Source organism: Crocodylus siamensis, chromosome 1, assembly GCF_052110815.1.
Source record: "Crocodylus siamensis isolate JL-2025a chromosome 1, ASM5211081v1, whole genome shotgun sequence".
Classification (NCBI taxonomy): domain Eukaryota; kingdom Metazoa; phylum Chordata; order Crocodylia; family Crocodylidae; genus Crocodylus; species Crocodylus siamensis.
The window spans coordinates 79,753,132-79,775,225 of NC_143395.1; the positions used below are offsets into that span (position 1 = coordinate 79,753,132).

At 40.1% G+C, this 22,094-nt stretch overlaps 1 protein-coding gene across 4 annotated transcripts in view; it reads right to left on the reverse strand.

The window, feature by feature from the left end:
• Positions 1-22,094, reverse strand: part of USP45 (ubiquitin specific peptidase 45) — a 146,371-nt gene that overhangs the window by 27,416 nt on the left and 96,861 nt on the right. For all 4 annotated transcript variants that reach the window (XM_090037182.1, XM_090037189.1, XM_090037195.1 and 1 more), the window contains 3 exons: positions 9,744-9,831; positions 2,898-2,979; positions 1,803-1,894 (listed from right to left, as the gene is read on the reverse strand). In XM_090037182.1, coding sequence (XP_089893308.1) covers positions 1,803-1,894; positions 2,898-2,979; positions 9,744-9,831 — 262 coding nt within the window. The remainder of the gene's footprint in view (positions 1-1,802; positions 1,895-2,897; positions 2,980-9,743; positions 9,832-22,094) is intronic.

The window sequence follows — 22,094 nt, forward strand, 5'->3', positions numbered from 1 at the left end:
ATATAATGTTTTAAAGAAAACTCAAACACAAGTTGAATGAAAATAATCCAAACAATGCAATATAATCAAAACAAAAAACTGTCATCTTTATGAAGTTATAGAAACTTGTAAAGATGACAGTAACCACTTATTTATAATAAAACATTATTGCATATTAATAGTTACTTATTGTTAAAAATATTGATTTAACAATCAAAAGTATTTCATATTAGGATAATCTAAGCAAATATCAATTTTATACCAGTTTTAAAATATAAATTTTATTTATTATTTTTCTATGTCCATTAATTATAATAAGCATTTCCCAAGGTAAAGACCAAGTCTGAAAGGAATAACCAGTAGGCCATGGAAGACATAAAGATTAAGGGCAGGTACTTCTTTACCAACATTTGGCTGAGTTGTGATCAGGGTTAGTGATTAGTTTCATTTTCTGAAATAGAGTTCAACATTCAGAAGTTTGGGAAATGCTGCATTAAATATGGTATCAGTATTTCCAGGACAACTGTAAAATTTGAAATCTCCAAACTTAAATTAGCTAGATACAAACTACTACCAGAATTTAAACCATTTCTAATTCATAAGACTCCTTCGTACAGGTTTTCCTCGCCATCCAGAGTTTTGAGTATCCACAGTCAATATTCTGTATACTATTTTGATTACCGCAGTATTACAGTTTTGAGTAACCACAGTTTTCTGTGGCCACACATCAGCCCACCAACCCCCTGGCCCTGCTCGTGCCTCTCCTTCTCCCCCACAGCCCCTGCTACCCCAGCCAGAGGTGGCCCCCAAGCCATACCAAAGGTGTGCGTGGTGGCAGGGAACAGCAAGCCTGCTCGCTGCTCTTCCCTGCTGCTCTCCTCCATGACCCAGCATGGCACGAAGCAGAGAAACCACGCAGGGATCTCTTCACTTGCCGTTGCCCACCCCATGCTGCCCCAGCAATGCGCCTCCTGTGCCTGCTGCTGATTTGAGGGACGCAGCCCTGCACCACTGCCCTCAATTCAGCCCCGTGTGTAGGAGGCACATTGCCAGGGCAATGTGGGGCAAGCAGTGGTAGGTGCGGCTTCTCTGCTTCCTGCCGCACCAGGTCATGGGGGAGGGAAGCAGGGTGGCAGGGAACAGCAGGCCAAATCATGGGACAATCCGAGCCCAGCGGCTCATCCAGGGGTACAGACAGGTGGCTCCCACTGCTGCTGGGCTCCAATTGTCCCACAACCCGGCCTGGCCAGCGCTCCATCTGCAGGCTGCTGACTGGCAGGCACAAAACACCCCCACCACACCATTCAGACGGGTGGAGGAGAGGAAGTGCTGCAGTGTGCTGCGCAGGGCTGGCTGACACGTCCCTCCCCTTTCCTTCCCCCTCCTCCCCCGGGTAACAGGTGAACATGCTGGGGGAGATGTTGCCGCCGCGCCCTGGGTGCGCTCTGTTCCCTGCCCACTGTCACGTACCCCCTATAACCTAAGTGCCCCTAGGGGTATGCCTACTCCCAATTGACCCCGTGTATTAAAGGTAAGTAAAAAATATTTTTATACACTATAATGTACAGTATTCAAGTCCCTGATCCCATTTCCCCCATAAGCCTTTAGTTTTACCAACTGCGGTTTTGCCAACCATGGGAACTTTCCGAAACCTAACCCCCGTGGTTGGCAAGGGAAACCTGTATGTATACAGAGAATATTTTAAGGATGAAATAAGTCATGTTACTAAGAAACCTCCAATAAAATCTTTTTAAAAAACCAAACAATGTGAACAAATCAATATGCGATCTATTCCATATCAAACTGAATTCCAAAATACCTACATTTTCACATTCCTCACACATGACAGTGCTAGTCAATTCACCAACAAAGATCCTATCTATGAAGTTCATCTTCACACCCTCTCTTCCATATGCTGAAAAAACATTGCTTTTTTTAATGTGAAAAAACAAATCCAATGCTACTGTATAAGCACAACATAATAGTTTCTATGGTTTATTGTTAAAAAAACACAAGGTATGAATTACATACAAAACACACAATAACATTATTAATATAATAAATACTTCATTTACTGCTAATATGGCACGCTTCATAATATTTATAGAAGTTATTCAGTGATACAATTAATATTCAGCCTCTCCTTCTGCCCCTGCTGTATCAGAATAGTGCTGCATCTCTCAAGAGGATTTAAACAAAAATTCTGATTTTCTTTTTAACAAAAAAGCACGTAATCAGCCTCATTTATTTAATATTCTGTTGTTCCAAAGCAGGCACTATAGCAGCAGATACCGATACGTTTTCTAAATGATGGTTTCTAAAACTGCCAAACTTGAAAGAATAACACAAAGATATATTTATTTTGTTTTATGTTACAGTTTCAGGAACAAATTACAGATCTGGAAGAAGCTAATATTTCAGACAAGCTTCAGTACTTTTGGGCTGTAAGAATAAAACTAATAAGCACATGCAACAACGACTTATATAAAAAGCTCAGATTTGGAAAATAATCTTGCCCTTATTGCAAAAATCATTATACTGCTTTTGTGTTCATATTCTTAAAATGCTCAGGATCTCAATAATTCAATCAATGAAACATTCCAGGTGCTCTCTTTGAGTGATGCAATAGTTGCACAATAAAAAAAATCAGAAGATGCAAAATAATGTATTTCCAAAAGTAAAAGTACATTCCAGAGTGATATTAGCAACAAACAAAAGCAAGCCACTATACAAGAATTTCAATATTTTATGTGTGCACTAGATGGCACTAGAATAATAGATAATAAAATTTTACTTAAGCCATGCACAGTGCTCTAGAACTCCAGTTTGTAATAGACAGTCAATATAGAAAAAAATTACATTTGAACAATTGTACATGCTTTTTTTTTTTTTAAGCGATTCATTAGGAGGTAGCATACCTTTGACTTTTCTTTTAGTTTCCTCATCTGCTGTTTTAGTGGTTGGATTATTGAATGCTTTTAAGATACCAGTTTGTATCCGCTATTAAAACAAATATATGTTTTCAGGAGGTGATAAGTAATTTAAGAACATCTAAAAATGGTTAGAATTTTGTCTCCATTATTTCTAGAAAGAAAGATCGTTTACTAAGATTTTAAAATTATATGATCATGCTTTTGTATGACACAAGCTAATATATAACTTTTGTAATTAACATTCAAGAACTTATCTCCCCATAGAAAGGGACCACTTTTAGGTTCATAATGCATTTATCAAGGAACGATGAGATTACGCGGTCAACATGTTTTTCACTTCTGTTATTGCTTGGCAAGACAACAGCAAAATGACAATGGAGAAACTGCTTCCTTCTACAATGACTGACAAGAATATAGAAAGTGTTTAAAGTCATGACTCCATAAACATTTGTTAGACCTCTGCCTTACTCAAATCAACACCATTCTTCTACTATTGTGTTTAGAAAGTACTAAACTTATATTCTTTTTCATTTTAGTACTAACTTACATTATCATACCTCAATGGGTATACAAAAGACTCCTATTAACACACACAAGGATTACCTATATGTACTGATAAAACAATACTAAAAATATATATTTTTATACATAAATAAACATTAAACATATTTGAACATTCAGGTGTAATTTGCACATAAAAATGGTAAATTTCCCCACTTCTCAGTCAAAAAATAAATAAATAAATTTGTGGTAATGATGTCTCATACTGTAAGACTTCAATACAGATGCAGACTATACCATGAAACATTTACCAGGAAACTATAAAGTATTTATAAACTAAATGATTGTCAAGTAATCATTATCAATGTATTCATTCTCCCTTACTAAATGTACTTGCTCAGTACTGCAAATTAGTAAGGCTGTACTGTAATACTGTATCTGCTAAAAGGGACACTGAAGTCACAATTAAGCTAATATACCACTCTAGAAATGAGTTCCGATGCTTCAACATTTCTGTACTACTAACAAAATATTTCTCACATTTACAACAGCAACGTATGCTCCACTCAGGCCATATGAAAAAATGCTATAATAAGGATATCGTTAGAGGTTCAATTTCCAGTTCATCCACTCACAGACGTCATACTTCTACCTTATGAATATGTGACCTGGCCTGCAATTTATCTCCTGCCATCCCAAGCCCTGCTTTGATCATCTTAAAGCCAACAATATACTAAAAGGACTAATCAATAGGTAATTCACCAAGTTGAACACCATAAATGGGTTTAGGGCCATAAGCAACCCCTTTTGTTGGGATTAGTGCGTTGAACCATTTATTTAGGTCAAAGAAAGACATAGTCCCTGAATGGTCAGGGTGCTACTAACAATGGCAGCAGACATTAATCAATTAGCAGCAGGGTTCAGCTACTTCAAACCCTGGTGTGAAACAATCTCCAGCACACATTGCTGGAAACAACAGACTGTGTAATTTTGATTGTAGTATTGACAGCCTTTCACTTTTAAAGTCTAAGTACATACATGTACTTTTAGAAAGATATGGAGAAAAAATAGAATACCTAAGAATCTGAAGTTGGTTTCACACCACCAAAAAGAGACAAAAATCTCAGGACAATTAAAAGAACCATTTTATAAGACACATACAGAGGGGAAGCAAGCAAAAAAGTAGATTTATGTAAAATTATGTCAATCTGGAAAAGACTTTTATAATATATACTGTAAATACATGTTAATAATATAGTATATTAATATCAGAGGACCAACTAGCTACAGTTTCAAAATTAATCAGGGCAGGAAGTATAAGAAGTGGCAATTAGACTGTTCAGCTAAATAAAAGGTTTTCCACAGGTAAACAATGAAGTGCTTAGCTGCAATTTTAGTAGAGCTGTTACCTAAACTTTACACTCAAAAGCAAGCACAATTAAAAGCAGCATGAAAGAGAAAGGTTAGTGGCTGTAATCATTTCTAAAGGATTCTGGTGGCAGACATATTGCTGTAGGCTTTCTTCAATCAAAAAACACATGGTAGTGACACTCCATAACAATAGCACGATTAACAGCTGTGGAGTTCCCATGACAGACAATGCTGCTACTGCTTGTATCTGACTGGCACAACTGTCCAATGCTCACAAGATTGAATAGATCCACAGATCTGACATTCTCAGTTTGTCACACCATCTATAGACCCGAAAAAGGGAGGAAAAAGAGCTTTTAGTCGTAATGTCCCTTGCTGCGCAGCCCGGAGGTGATAGAGTCACTGTTCATAGTAATGCACCATTATGGCAAACAGGGGTTTAATTGCAGTAAAGGGTGGGACCAACCTTCACTTACCCAAAGACAAAGGTGACAGAGATACTGCACAGACCAATTCATAAGAGAAAATATTTCTCAACATGTTATGTTGTTCTTTTATTGTGCTTATAATAGCTACTATTTCTAGTAAAACTAAACGACAAGTAACTATGCACATTGATACCACCATAAGGACAGTACATCCATTGGCAACAATGACATTTACTCTCACATTTTTGTTAATCTGTTCCTCAGGAGGAAGAAAGCATCTGAACATTTGCTTAAAAAGGCTTTCCCTTGATTTTACTGCACATCAAGAGTGAGGGAAACATTTTCAATTATTTTATACCAGAAGAACAGTATAGTAACTTCCACCTCTGCTGCAACATTAAAACACAAAACAAAACAAAACCTTTAAGTGGCTCAGCTTCAACAAGGAGAGGGAAGGAGTGTCTTCCTAGTCTGGAGGTCATGGCACTCTTCTGAGGTGATATTGTGGGTTTGACCTCCATCAGGCTAAGAAAGGCCTAAAACATAGGTCTCACAACCTGAATAAGTGCTCTAATCACTAAGATATTGTACACTGCTACCTCCTCCTTTGGTCACACTTTAAGAGTGAGCCAGTTGCCTGTCATGAAGGAATTAATTAGTTCATTATATGTGGGGGGTTTCAATCTGTAAATCCCAAACATAAACAAGCATCTAGCTTAGGCACTTAAATCCAGGGAAGAGGCAGGGTAAATATGCACCTTATAAATTAACTAAATAAGATATATAGAGAGAGAAAGCATAAGCTCTTGTGAAACTGAGTTCACTTCATCAGATACCTTCTTCTCCTTAGAGTTTCTTCTTGCCTGGCTTTGGCATCCTCCTCTGTTTGGCATGCTGAGCATTGCAAATTTCACTCTAGTGCCCAAAAGGTAAGGTGCTAAATAAACTAGTAACAGAACACATTAAGAAATACTTACTTTTACAAACTACCGTATTTTTCGGACCATAAGACGCACTTTTTTCCCCCCAAAAGTGGGAGGAAAACGAGGGTGCGTCTTATGGTCCGAAGGTGTGCGTCCCGGGGAGACGGGGCGGAGCTTGCCCACGGAGGCGGCGGAGCCCGAGCGGGACACCCGCCGCTTGTTTATGCCGTGTCCCGGGGAGACGGGGCGGAGCTTGCCCGCGGAGCCCGAGCGGGACATCCGCCGCTTGTTTACACCGGAAGCCGGCGCCCGTGCCGGTGGCCGGGAGCCGGCAATAAAAATGGCCGGCCACCGGCACACAGTCTCTCCTGCCATAAAAACTGGGTGCGTCTTATGGTCAGGTGCGTCTTATGGTCCGAAAAATACGGTACTCTGTACAGTGTTTCTGCCACTGGGAAAATGAAGGTTGGCCTCACCCTTTACAGTGCATTCTATGGAGTAAAAGGGGGAAGGATTTAATTAAACCAGGTGTCATTACCTCTGTGCTGACTACCAGTGTGCACTACTCTTATCCTGGGGTAAGTGGAAGCTGAACTGTGGTAATGTACCACAATTTAACTTCCACTAACTGTGACATAAGGGCATGCACATGGGCCGTTACTACAAAGCAGCTGATAGGATGAAATCCTTTTACTCTGTATGTCCGTAGCCCGATTCTCTCTCTTTCAAGCATAGGGAACAGAGGCACTTGAAGTTGTTAATTCCTTTCCTGGAGTGGGAAACCTAACTTCTGTTGCAGGAACGCTCACCATGTTCAAGCCCCTTTGTGATTCTGGTCCTTAATTGATAAAGATATGGATTAACTGATAGCCAGAAGTGTCAAATGTCAGAAAAATAGTCCCATCATGTCCAATACACAACAGAATATTGCAGCATACAACTCTTACAGGGGCTGCCTCAGTACACCTATGGCCTGGCCTATACTACTGCAGCAGTGAAGCCCAAAAAGGACAGAGCTGAGCACGCCTTGTCCACCCATGCCAGCTGACATGCTCCTATAACTGGGAGTGTACTAATAAAGCAGCTTCAGCATCTACTTTCAGGACTGCCAGAAACTGAGGGATCAAAAGCAGACATTTGGAGCAGCTTCACTGGTGAACTTCCAGGTTTGGAGCAAATTACTGGGCCCATGTGTTGGAGTGTTCTTATCCCCATCTTGTACTGCAGGTACAAACAAGCCTCATACTCTAGAGAAGGGGGTTCAGGTCAGGCAGAGGCCCAACCCCAAAAAACTGAAGTTCACACTTCAAAAGGCAAAGCTTTTGACACAAGAAGTCCAGTTTTAAGACACTAACACTTAAAACAGAGATTTGGTAGTTTCCACTTCTTGAACAGAATGGGAAAGAAACTATAACCCCCTTGAATAACTGATTACTAAGGATATTGAACTAGTGATGTATTCATATTGTATTTATTCAATTTTAAAATGAAGTTTTTTTGCCCCATTTAACATGAGGGAGGGGAGGAAACCCCTCATCTTGGACTCCAGCACAAGGTGGGAGGGGGGCAAACAGTTGCCCCCCCCCCAGCACCTCAGCCCCTACTCCCCAACCTGTGCTGCACCTCTCTCCTCGCTGCAACCCCACTTGCCCCTTGCTCTAGTGTAGGCATGCTAGACCATGAAGCAGGCTTTACCCCATAGCAGAGGTGCTAGCCCCCTGCTCTATGCCCCAGCCTGAATGTGGACAGAGCTGACCAGCACAGAGCAACAGCAAGCACAAAGGAGGGACAGAGGCTTCAGGGGAAGGGAAGATGAGGGAAGAAGGATGGGGACTTGAGCCTGTTAGCAGGAAGGGGTGCAAGCAGTGTAGGAGGGAAGACACGTGGAAGGTGGACAGGGCTGCAGGCACAAGGGAGAGGTAAGTGGGGGAGAAAGGTGGTAGGGGACAAAGGTGCCCACCCCTCCCACTGCCTCCACACCAAATGTCTCGTACCACCTGCTACTTCCTGCCTGCCCCTTACTGCTCCTCCCACTGACTGCCCCCCCACTGTTTCCCCCACCACCTGTCCTCCACGCCCCACCACCTGCCCCCTTACTACTCCCTTCCTTGTTGAGTGTCCCCCTACCGCCTGTATTGGTGGTGAGGTATGAATTTAAGACAACCCTTCAATAATTAGATTCTATACATGGAGAAGTATAACAAATGTATACATTTGCTTTGTACAGAATCTAAATACAAGTTTCCCTCACTTTATGCAGGTTCTGTATGTGCAAATATGTTTTTATATGATGACTCTTTTTATACCAAAAGTTCATTATATGCGAGGTAAATTCACTCTTATGTGATTGATGTGGTGGAAACCTGTGGTCAGCTGCTTTGTGCAGTGCATTGTGGGAGTGATGTGCACCAAAATATCATCTCCTGTGCTCCTCGCTTGTTGTCTGTGACACGTGTTTCTGTAGTTGCCATCCTCATTATAATAGTGCCTTGTGTTTCTGTGTACTGTCACTGTTGGTGAGTACCAAAATTGTCTTGTAAAAATGGTAGAAATGGGTCTGGGGATCAGTAGAGCTGAGGTCTTGGAATGTATCCCTATCTGTTACATTGTAAAGTGAGTTCCCTTTATGAGAAATTGAGTTATGCGTTGTTTTCCAGGAACATATGTACAGCATAAAGAAAGGGAAACCTGTACAAGGGGAGTTGTCTTAAATTCATGGCCATTAAGGATTCAGATAAATATGGTAATAGAGATGTGATTTACCATTATATATAAGAAATGCAAATATTCCTTAGATATAATGGTAAATCAGGGATAACATCTGGCCTCTCAAGGCAGATGCACATCTTTGGGGAGGAATACTATATACATGATCTCTGACCATTGAACAGAAAAGTATTCTCTATTGAGAACTCCTCTAGGAAGAAAAGCTGCTTGAGACAGACCTCTAGCAAGAGACTGATGTTACATTTTAATCAGAAGTGTAGGATTAGATCTTACTCTAGTTTTTATGGTTATTTTCTAATATGTCTCTTTCAATCTGACCATTTATGTGATGTTCTTGCTTATGTAATTGATCTTTTTGCTATTTCTTATATAATCAGTGTGATTTCAGAACAGTTGATATCTATAAGCTAGTTACACCTAGGGGAGTTAGGATGTACAGTTTTATCCAAACCTAGAAGAGTATGACTCATCATCTGGTAAGATGGTTCTACTGGAGCTGCAAAGGACTTGACTGAGACAGGTGGAACTAAGGTATACTGGGGTGAGAAGTTACTTCAGGGGCAAATCTTAAGTTGGTTCTCCATGGCTAAGCAGCAGAATGGTGAAGAGAGGTTTGGAGTTTTGACTCTCCCCTAAAATAGTGCTAACCAAAGTTACTATATAAAATGTGACAACTTAAGTATTTCAAAGCTGATTATAAGTAAGTGAAAATGCATCAATTTAACTGTCTTTTCAGAAGCCAACTTTACCCTTAGTGGTAGAAGCAAACCTCAGCTATGTATGTACCAAGCAAACATAGAGAATATGAAGTAAATTAAAAAGTGGATATTCAATCTAAAATTAATCCAAGTTAGTTCCCTGAAATTATATAAAGATTTTACCTTTGTTTCTTCTGTTCTCATTGCATCCAACAAGTAGTGGAGAAGCTCTTGGCTATCCTGCTGTTGGAAACCCTTAAACCGAGGGGCCCTATGAAAAAGGTAGAAGTTTAAAATGACTTTACTACTACTAAAAGGCAGCTGTACGTTACTGATGTGCTAGCTTAGGAACATCAGTCATCAACTTGGAGCACACCCATTTCTGATATTATAGTCTTTAATTTACTACACACTACTTTATTCCATTTCTGAAAAAAAAATTAACATTAAATATATAACATTAAATTACTGAAAGCCAGGAGGATCCAAATTTATTTCTAAACCATATGAAGATCAGTAAAATGGTGAAAAAAAAAATCAAATGCTTTCAGGGGCATTCTTTTGTGGATACCAGGACCACTAGATTTGGTCATCTACATGGACATTTAAGTCTCCAGAGTGCCGCTTACACACAGGATATCTGGGTGTGCACATAGCTATTCACATTCATAAGGCTACATGAGCAAGAACAGAGTTGTCAAGCTGAGCATAAGTCGCATTGTTTGGACTTACAAACCATGCCGAAGTGGATGACTAGGTGTCTGGAGAAGAAAAGAATACCTACACTTTTGACCATGCCAACATACTCTTCTCATAATTATGGTGCATTAATGAACATGTAGACACACCCAAAGTACACAAATTATGAATACATGTTAAGTAAAAGAGTAAGTAGCCTCAGTAGCACTAGGCAATTCTTAATATCAAAATTGCCAGGGCCTTCCCTCCATTAGGTATCAAAACTCTGAAATCAATGGAAATCTTTCCCAGTTTCAGCAGGAACTCTTGATATGTGGTAAACATTTGATGAGGTGTCAAACTAAATCAAAGAATCATTCAGCTAACACAGGGGTGATATATTACACATCTGCTACTTCACCACCCATTTTAGGATTGTAAGCTTAAAAGGCATAATTGCAGCAGGCACACACTTATAATAGCAAGTGCAATGTAAAACAATTTGTTTCTGATTTGAGTAAGCCCTTCTTACAAATCTTAATTACATTCACTTCATCAAATTAAGACCCATTATTATGTACAGAAACTACACAATCGCCGACTGCCTTGCCTTTTGGATGGACAATCAAAGTTTGCCAGTATCTTTCTTGAAGACCAGGGCCACAGAGGAATCAACACACGATCCAACAGCATATTCTTAAATTGCCCTATTCATTTTTTTCTCTTGTTAATTCTTTTAAACTACTTATTCACACCTTTTGGCATAACTAGAGGAGAAATGGCAAACCCAAGACAGACTGTTTTGCAGACAAATTTTGTAGCTGTGTATTTTCTCTCCCTGACTGTATGCACACACCTAGTCAGGTTGCCATCATGCTGCTCAGACAACCAAGCATTCCCTTGCTGGTATGTACCTCTACGTGCAAGCTGTATCCATAACCTGAGAGTTCAACAAAAGTATTCTTACCCCAATGAAAGCTAACAGGCCAGCATTTCTTTAGTGTTAAAAAAAACTAATAAGAAAATGGCACAGACTAAAATAGTTACAGAGAAGTGAAAATTAATTCCCGGATTTTACTGTAATCATCCTGCATGGGTTACTGCTATCTTGCCCTATAACCTAGAATCATTTTCCAGAACCTGTTTGTCTGATTGGTTTGGTCACTTCATCTATGGGAGAACCTTTTGCAATGCATACTATCACCTAAGACAAAATAAAAATTATTTTTAGGGTCCTAGGCTTGTTATTAAAAAATTCTCCTTCGTCTGGTAATCATTTATTAATGGATAATTTGATTAGGCTGTTCAAGCAAGAAAATCTGTATTTGTCCCAAAGAGTTTATAAGACGAGAACAATGTGAGAGGCAAGGATATCTTAGGATGATATCTTTGATTTAACTATGATTTTAGGATAAAGTTAGATAATCTTTTGAATGCAAGGCATTCTCTCTTAGGCCTGATCACAAGGAACCAGACACAGGATAGTAAAAACCAGCAGCAAGAAGGGGGCACAGACTAGGCCCAGAGCCACTGGGGGGGATTGCACAGCAGGCAGCTGTTCCCCCCGCTCCCACAACTGCCTGATAACTGCAGCCAGGAGCTGCGGCTCAAAGCTGGGTTGTCTGCCACACTGGGAATCGGGAGCAGAGTACAGAGCAGAGCCCTGATTGCACGGACCCAGCCTGGCCTTCTTGGACCAAGGCCAGCAAGCTCCGTTCCCCCAGCCCCTTGCTCCCAGTTCCCAGCGTGGTTGACAGACCAGCTCTGAGCCACAGCTCCTGCCTGCAGCTGTCATGTGGCTAGGTGGGGGGGGGGCGTAGAATGGAGACCCCCGCCAACTGTGCTGGCTGGGTCTGGGGGGGCAGGTGGGTCCTCTGCTGCTGCCCCTCCCACTGACACATGGCAGGAGGGCACAACTGTGGAGCAAAACCATGCTGCCAGGCTGGTCAGGAGGGCCAGGCAGCATGGGAGGGGGGAAGCCCCTGCCACCTGGCTTCCCCAACTATGGTGGCTAAGAGGGCCAGGGCCTCCATTCCCCCGCCTGCCCAGTCCAGCTCAGCTGACAGGCATGGGAGTAGGATGCCAGGCTGGGGGGCAGAGGCTTTGCTGCTTTAGTTCTGTGTCTGCCTAGGGACAGGAACGGCCTGGTACTCTGCTAGAGCAGACAAACACAGGCCACGGCTAGCCTGACTGCCTTGCCGGGAGGTGGGGGAAGTGGAGGAACCACAAAAGCTCCTGGGATGCTGGGGGACTGCAGCCTAACTTGAGTCAGGGGGGAGATGGGACAGAAGTTCAATACGCCAGTCTAACCCAAACCAATTAAATCTAATTTTATATCCATCCAAGTCTATCTTAGATGGGATTCCATCATTTTTAGACTGGTCTACATGCACTGAACTTTTGTTCTGTTACAGGTTAGGCTGGTTTTTGACCACCTAAACCAGAAAAAAGTGTAATGTCTGCATTTAGTTTTAGATTCTGTGCAACCTTAAAAAGCCTATGAAAAACAAGAAACAAACTCCGTAAGAAATGTATTCATGTATCCAGTGTTACACAGTGTAATAGATGAACCCAGAATGCCTTTAAATTCCTAAATATCTCAGAAAAGCCATGCCATTTTAAAGGGAAATAAGTTAATAAAAGAGACTTCTGTACACATCGTCACCACACACATTTTCTATCTTAGTAAAATGAATGGGAGAGACTCTATGACTATAAAAAGACTTGATGTGGATTTAAAAAATGGTTATTCAAACATTTTAAGATAGGGAAATGGTGAGGTAAGGCACCCAAATGACCTTAGTTCCACTATGAAATAATACTGTGGGGAGAAAGGGGAAATCTAGGCTCCTAGGCCACATCAAAAAATCGATTCCTCTTTCAATGCTTGTATTGCTTAGATACAAGAACAGGGCTTGGGAAATATGTAGAGGTAAAAAAAATATAGTTAGAATGTCACATTTTCAAGGAAGTACATGGAGCACACACAAAAGATGTGTGTATACACTGTGTGCATCTGCCTATGCTTAACTTACAGTACTTTAGCAGCTACTGAATATCTAAAAGATGAAATTTTTACTCCTTGCATTTGAAAGCTTGTCTAATTGCATCCCGATGACATTGCTGGTCAAATAAAAGCTACCACCTTAAGAAATCCTTCCCTTTTGCCTAACTTCTGGACCATCACAGCTACACCATTACTCTTACACTACCATTTTTATGCTTAAAATCTAACTGATTTTAGAGATATAATATAAAATATTTGCCTACCAGCACTACACCCAGATGCCTCCTATGTTAAACAGCATTCTGAACTATCACAGAATTCAACGGCACCCCAAAAATTGCAGTCTACTCCCAACAAACTTCTAGTCTCTAGGACTTAAAAATCTGTGAAGCAAAGGATCCACATGCCTTAGGAAACACACATCTGGTGCTGCCCTTGTCCACTCACAGCATATCGTCCTTTGAGCTGTCCTCCTTCATGGTGTCTGGCATCAGCAGCAAAAAAGGCAAGCCAGCTTGCAAGTCAGCACAAGGACACACAAGGAACATTGGCAGTTGCTGGTTTCACAGTTATTATCCAGGACAAATGAAGACTTAAAGAGTCTAGTGAAAATATTTAAAAAACAGAAGCAACAATATCTCCCTCATAAACCCAAAAGAGGCTAAATTTGCTCAGGCTGGATCAGCATTTTTCACTGTTTTTGTATTTCTAAGTTACACCAAATGACACATAAAATAAACACTTCATCTAACAGTAGACACATAGTGGCCTAAATCATGCTTGCCATTAAAACCCCACAAATCACTTTCATACCAACAGTCCATCTGCAGGATCTATTTTAAATATAAATTTATAATCCATATGAACAAAGACTTCAAGGAAAACTGAAATAATTTCTAATGCAAAAACTGACCAAAAGATCTCTGTGAATATACTTATACTGAGTGATAAGTTTGCTATAAGAATCCTTCTCAGATGAACTGTCATAGGACAACCTGGATCTATTGAGTGCTCATCTCCAGATATCTTGAATCTTAAATAAGATTGTGTGTGTTTATTCACTCTTAATACAGTTTTATTTCACATTAAATATTACTTGATTATTAACACCAGCCCCTGTCAACATATTAAAATGTTCCCCCTTTCCAAGAGGGATGATAATGCAGCATTGCACTTCAACATGCCACATACTTTCTTTTGTCAGCTCTTAAAAAAGACTCACTGGCAAATAAACTGAAAATTACAACAACTGCTATTCAATTGCATGTTATCAAGTGTATCAGATGTGTGTAAATAATGAAAAGAATCCCACATGCAACAAATCAGTTCTTCTTCTCTTGGACATGTCACTGAATGAATGATCTAGCATGGCCAATACAGTCCTTAATGGCAGGAAACATGTTAAGTATGCTTCCAAAAGGTAAAATGTGCTTATTAATGTAAAAAAATAAAAGGCATGTGTACCCATTTTCCAGTTTACAAACACATTTCATAACTTGAAACACTATCATAAATTGTCTGCTGCAAGCGGAAGTGTCTTTCCAAGCACTTTGCATTATTTGATTAACCAATTCTTAGCTTTATTTGTCTAGTTTCAGCTTATGCAGTGAACCAAGATATGTTAATAGTTGATAAGCAAATAATTGGGTGAAATTTAACTTAATAGATAGCAAACATTCTTTTCTCATGAAGCAGCCAATCAAAATATGTGAATAGCTGATAAGTGATTAATTGGAATGAACAGCATTAAAATGAAAACAAGACAGAAGACCTAGTTTAAATTAACACCCTCCTGTTTCAAGGCAAATTAACACTTCTAATTTTAAGAGCATATAACCAGCTTGTCCAGCACACAGTAATTTCACTTGTCCAGGTAAGGTCTTTAGGGGTTATAGGCATCCAGATTTAATAATAAGATTTTCCTTAACCTTGCATCACAACTGCTCAATTTTGTGTTGGCTACTTCATACCAAAAGCATGCAGAAGAATATATAACATTATACCATTAACAATTATGTAACACAGTATACATGCAGATCAAATGCTAATTTCCAAATCCTTATCGTTTGCACTGTGTGTTTTACTTTTTATACTTTTTATACTTTACTGAGGTCATCTATTTTTTAAATATGGCAGGAGCCATGTTATTTTCTTTGGACATTAACTGGAAGTTAATAAACTGGGAAATCAAAAAAGTTGGCATAATTTTTTGTTTGAAACTGTTCATCAAAAAATGAAAATGTAAGTTGACCAAAACATATTCTGAATTCCTGTTATTTTTTTTCCTGTTTCACTCAGAAAAAAACTGAAATAAACCAAAATGCTGAAATATTTTGTAGTGATATTTTCAAAATGAAGCAGCTTCACAACGTGCTTTCCAATAGTCTCTCTTGTGGGGGTCTGTTTTATATCTCCTTTAACTAGGCGTTTTTGCCTTAGTAATAACAACAGAATACACTCTAGCTCTGCCCTGCTTTGTGCCCCCTTACCAAAGTGATAAAGGCCATGGACCTAACCTGCTTCTCAAATTTTCTTTCAACCAGTACCCCATATTTACTTGACTTGAAAAAAGAAGGCTGGCTCCAGTAGAGAAGCTGTTCCTGCTCAGACACTGAGACCTCATGGTGGTCTGGGAAAATAAGGAAAATGGGCAAAGTTCTTAAAAAGGGGATTAGACAAATTCACAGAAGACAGGTCCACTGATTAGAATACTAGACATGCCCTGCACATATACTCTCCCCTCTAAAGCATTTACTACTTGCCACTATCCAAGTGAATACTAGGCTAGACAGACTATTGGTCTGACCCAGTACAATACTTCTTACATTCCTGTGCATGGACTCTGGATGACGAATGTCCCTGGTTGTGGTGGGAGCTATTAAAAACACCAAGGCCAGACTAACACTGGTGTTCTGCTGATAACATTAGGGCTTGTGAGCCAATCCAAGTGGTATCTGTCTTTCAGCAAATATCCATGGTGCTGTATTAGTGGAGGCAAGGGGGTGGGGGAAGGGGGTGGTTATCTGGTACCTGCAGATCTTGATTGTCTCTGTGAAGAAGACTTTGTCGATAGAAATGAGATCTGTGTCAGGGGGAGCACTTGCTGCCAGTGCTATTTCAGACATGAACAAGTCTGGTGCCGGACAGCACGACAGAACTGACAGATAGATAAAGTGAGATGGTGCCAGGAGTAGGCTGCATTGGCACCACACGTACAGGTTTCCCTCGTTTTATACAGGTTCTGTATGTACAAATTTGCTCTCATGAGATGACCTTTTTTATACCAAAAATTCATTATATGCGAGATAAATTCACTCTTATGTGATAGGTGTAGTGGAAACCTGCAGTCAGCTGCCCTGTGTGGTGCATTGTGGGAGTGATGTGCACCAAAAAATAATCTGTGTGGATCTGTGCTCCTTGCTCGTTGTCTGTGACATGTTTCTGTAGTTGCCATCCCCATTATGGTAATATTCACCACCACCCTGTGCTTATGTGTACTGTCTGCTGTTGGTGAGTACCACAGTTGTCTTGTAAAAGTGGTAGAAATGGGTCTGGGAGTCAGTACAGTTGAGGTCTTGGAATGTATCCCTATTTGTTACATTGTAAAGTGGGTTCCCTTTATGCGAATTCGAGTTATGCGCTGTTTTCCAGGAACACATATACAGCATAAAGCGAGGGAAACCTGTACAGTACGAGACTGTGAGCTGATAATGACCCCTATACTTTTTCAGGCTCAAGAGCTGCCAGCATCTTTGATGAGCATCCTTTGTCAGACAGGAATACTGAACAACCTTTTTTTTAAATGAGCTCAGGCAGGACTCCTCTCTTTATCTCTTATGCCCTGGATCCAAGTGCATCAGTGGTAACATAGCTATCTTTAAATGACTGTGAGATTCCGTAGGCCAAGAAATCTTGGAGGTAGAAATCAGTACTGGGACTGGCACACCTGGGTCTTCAAGAGTTCTGGGTTCTGCCAAGTTGAGACATCTCAGAAGCCTTATCGCTCTGTGTGCATGGATCCGGGAAGTGGGAATGGGAACAGTAGGGCTGTACCCACCTTGAGCTGTGGAACTCTATGGAGTCAACTCTTTGAGTCTGGCGACAGGCCAGGATAGGTGTGGGGTGAGGTGAAGTGACAGTGGCATCCACCTCCTGGGTCCTGGAGCTTCACTAAAGCAGTAGCTCTAGCCAGGAGCCACATTGAAGAGGCAATGAGGCTAGAGAGATCACTGTACACATGCGCACAGCCAAAGGTGGATACAACTGCACCCCCAGGTAAGAACCTGTTCCTCTTGTGAAGGCTTTTTGCAAGCTGAAAGGTACTCTGGTAACATGAGGATGAGGTGCTGGAGGATTTCCTTTGTTTGCCTCTGATTGGAGATCCACCTCTAGATCTTGTCTGGGACTGTACAAGGGTGTTGAACCTAGCATTGTTCAAGAGAAGGGTCCCAAGTGCTGGAAGTGTGTGGTGCTTAACTGTGGCCTCTGACCCCAAGTTCAACGGAGGCTCTTTATTGCTAGCATTCTTATGACAGTTTTCAGTGCATACAGATGGCAAATACAGGACTTTTCATCAACACAGAACACAAGATAAAATAGAAGATAGGCAAAACCACGATCCTTTTGCATTCTGAATACAACTCCCTCACTCAGAGATAGATTTACAAAGCAATTAAGAGAAAAATCATGAATAACTTCCCCATTAACAAACAAAATGTGAAGCTGTGTGCTTATTAAAAGTAACTGACTAAAATATTTTAAGAGAGAATTGCTTCAGTGGCTATCACATGATTTTACTGGCTTAAAGAGAAAGGGAAAGTGTAACAATCAGCAGGGGTAATGTTCAATTAAACTGTTTCTTTTAGAGTTCAGTTTCACAATAGTTCTTGGAGCCTTTAACAGAGCTAGAAGAGGGTCCTTTCTGGATTGTTTTTAGACTTTCCTGTAGTTAATTAAATCTTCATTATAGCTAAAAGGGATTGGAGAGAGAGATAGAGAGGAAAAAAAGATAAAGAGGAGAGAGATATGGTGAGAAAGAGGATGGGACTATAGTGGGCACTGTTTTAAAGGCAAAGTGTTAGGAAAATGCCTTTTACAAGGCTACAGTGCAAGGTTTGGCTGTTTCACTTTGACTGACAGGTGCTGTCATTGCTAACACACTGCTTAATAGATGAGCAATTGGGTATCCATGCCTGTAACATGTTATATAATACTACAATCAATCCTAAATTTCTAATGCTCTGTGGAAAAATTCTTAGAATGAGAGAGTTTGGGTTTCATTTCTTTTGAGGGTGGAGAGAAAGAGGTAGAAGAATATGAAGAGATCAAGCAATACAATGACACTTCTACAAAAAAGATTCCTAAACCTTATAAACCAGAATGAGGGGTTAGGAGAATTGATTCCCATTGATACATAGAAATCTGACAACTAAAAGATGTGCATTCTCGTCTCCTTGAAAATATGCTTCAAGCAAGATCCTTGGCAAAAGTGGAAGACTTTAAGATGGTTGGTTGAATTGACCGCTCACAGATGTGCTGACATATGGAAGCCAGTGCCAATGCGCTACAACCTGTTGTACAGTGTCAGCAGTATAATGACAGAACAGGTTGAACTCCTGTTAATGGCCATAAGTAGTGAAGGACAACTGTGACAGCTATGTGCATGTTTCTTAAGCCTATCATTTCACAACTGATCTTGATACATCAGCTAAAGAGATATTTCTAGTGATTATCTACCATTTTTTTGCAATGTAAATTAGGAATTAATTAAAATGTGCATTACAAATATATGTATGCTGTTGAACAGGTTTCTTTTTTTATAAATAATCATTTTAAAAACCATTTTAAATTAAGCTATCCTTTTTTTTTGAGAATTAAACTATGGTTTAAAAATTGTTCAACCATCTTACAAAGAGGGGCTATAATATACTGTCTTTTAAAAACACTTGCACCTGTGCTTCCTTCACATGAATGTTTACAGGCAAATTCCCTGGCTGAAAGGTAAATTTTGGAATGTATTATTCTCGAAAACCTTAGAAACAACTATAACCAATTAAAAAATATTTAAGAAATAGAGTATTTTTGTAGGATTACTAAAAATGGAGAAGAATCATCACTTATTTTTTTCAGTATGGTTCTGTCTAGACTACTCAGTCGCAACAAGCAAGGCAAAATGTATGCTTAATATCAGTTGTGGAGAGGAAATTCTGCTTGTTGTGATTACACTTTCCTCCAAAATGGTCAGTTGCAGGACCAACAACAGTTACTGTCATTCAAGAAGAGCTGGATTAAAAACTTACTCTATTGTTGTCCTTGTCTTTTTATGAATATGTGCGCTTGATCTAGCACCCAATTTTGATTTCAGTGAGAAACAGCGAAAGAGCAATATGCAACAACTTTAAGATTAAAAATAATTTATTCCTGGTCATTTATGGGTAGATCCAGCAATATGTGTTAGACATATTTATAATTTGCAAAGCACAGTTATAGTAAATTGCTCTGTGTAAAGATAAACCTCAGTCAAACTGGCAAAGCAATCACTGTGCTTCATTTAGCTCTAAGAAACAGTTAAGCAACTTTATTAAATAGCTGTAACCTCCACCTCAGTCACAGGAACATCCCTCTGTCCTGAATACAGTATACATGGGCAGACAGATTTCTGTTAGCTACTGTTTTAGAAAATGTTGTGGTCTTCTGGGTATGTTTACACTGCAAACTATGGGACAGCACAGACAAACCCAAGCTAGTTAGGAAACTAAAAGCAGCCTAGCCATGTCATCCCAGAGCTGTGTGGGTTGCCAAAGAAATAAAATACCTCATTTCCTCATTCATTTCTTCTGGAAGAACCTGCATTTTTGTCTAGTCGGTCAGGTGAAAAGAGCAAAAAAATCAATTTCAATCTTGCAAATTAAAATACCTTGTTGATAAAGATGACGAATAGTCACAAAGTATATATATGAATCCTTTTCTACATAAATGCTTTTTATTACTGCTAAAGCCTGATGTATCTATCACCAGAAGAATTTAAAGAGAAAAAATAACTAGATTTATAAATACGTGGGGGGGTGGTTTCCAAACAAAACATAGTTTTACAATGTTGGCTGAATACTCATATTTGGCCAGCTTCAAGAAGATACTGATTTTACCTTAGAGTTTTCCAAAGTCCTTATTTAAAGTGCTTTCCAGGTTAGTTAAATAGGCATAGCAGGAGGTTGGTTCTCCTCCTACATCATAGTGCATTTACTCAGTTGAGCAGCAATGCTTTTATCCTCTACTAAAGTAATGAGGTAGTTTGAGTACTGCTAGAAGATGTTTCTTTTTTTCATCCTGAGCTTAAATGGGCCACCCAATATATATGATGTATTTGGTTTCATTTGCAAAACTGTTATTTAGCAGTGAGCTACTACTTTTAAATCCCTGTGTTCTCCTCCCCCAGCACAAAAAATAAATAATCTTTAATTAAATATCAAGCTCATTTGATTTACAAATGGAAATAATGCAGTGTCAAAGTAAACTGAAGTACCAAGTTAATCAATGCTTGGATAATCACTTGCTGGTTTTTAACAAATAAGTATTTGATCATCACCTCTGCACAGCAATTTGTGGTTGAAGACTGAAGCATTTTCAGAGCTGCAGGTGGGCACCCCATTTATCTGAAAGTTTTAGATATCTGGTCCCTACATTTTCAAAAATAGCTATAGTACCTCCAATTGATTCACCTTACAGGAATCAGATTTTTCAGAAGGTGGGAATTTAGCATTTTCTGAAAACCAGCAACTCTCACATATAATAAATGAAGCCCCCACCAAAACTGACCCAAAAATCACTAGCCCATTTAACTTTTAGACAAATGCACCTAACCACTCAAAGCAATAACAAGTTCCAAGATCCGAATATGCATCTCTTATCTCTTATAAGCAAGGTAGCATGGCTTACTGGAACTGAGCAAGCATGCCCACTGTGACATCTAATTTAGAACAAAATTCTAGGTGCCTTTTGGGTCACACAACATGGGAAGATCATAGCTGCTATTCTGTTTGATAAACTGAATGGTTCTGGGAAACAGGTGGTCATTGCACAAGCTCAAAGGGGTGGGGAAGGCACTGCATCTGGAAATTGTGAAGATGTATGAAAGGGAGACAGCTTGTAGAAGTAAACTTGCTGCATTCTGCAGCCTCTATGCTAGCAGATCAGTCCATGTCTTTGGCTTTTAGTAAAGCTTTAAAATATGAATTAATCTTCCACAATTGACCACAGAAGTACAGGATGTTTATATGAGATCAGTCAGTCTTTATAACTATTAATTAAAAAGTGTCTGTGACTATAAGGCACAGAGGAGAGAGAGGGAGGAAAAAATGAAAAGAGAATGCCTGTAGGTGTAGCTGTCCACTAGGGGTATGTGAAACGGGCCGTACTCGATTTGGATTCAGCCCAAATCGGGGACAGTGATTCAATTCATTGATTCAGATCACTGTCCCCAGTTAGATTCGGCAGGGGGCTGGACTCAATGATCTCCCGAGGTCCCTTCCAGCCCTGATGTCTATGAAATCTATGAAAATCTAAATCTGAAGATTCAATGCTGATTAGGAGAATCAGTGATTCAGACACAGCTTTAAATGTTTTTTCTACATGCCTCTAGGTACCAGGTGCAGCTTGTGAACATTGAGATGCTGGGGTGGATGGAGCATCCCACAGGACTGCAAGTGTCCCCCCAGACCCAGCAGGCACCAGTTGCCAAGCAGGAGGGGTGTAGGGGTGCCCCCCCCCGTGTGCTCCTCGGCAGAGCCAGAAGTAGACTGGAAGTGCTTCTGATCCACTTCCGGGTCTGCTGCTGAGCATGCTGGGGAGCC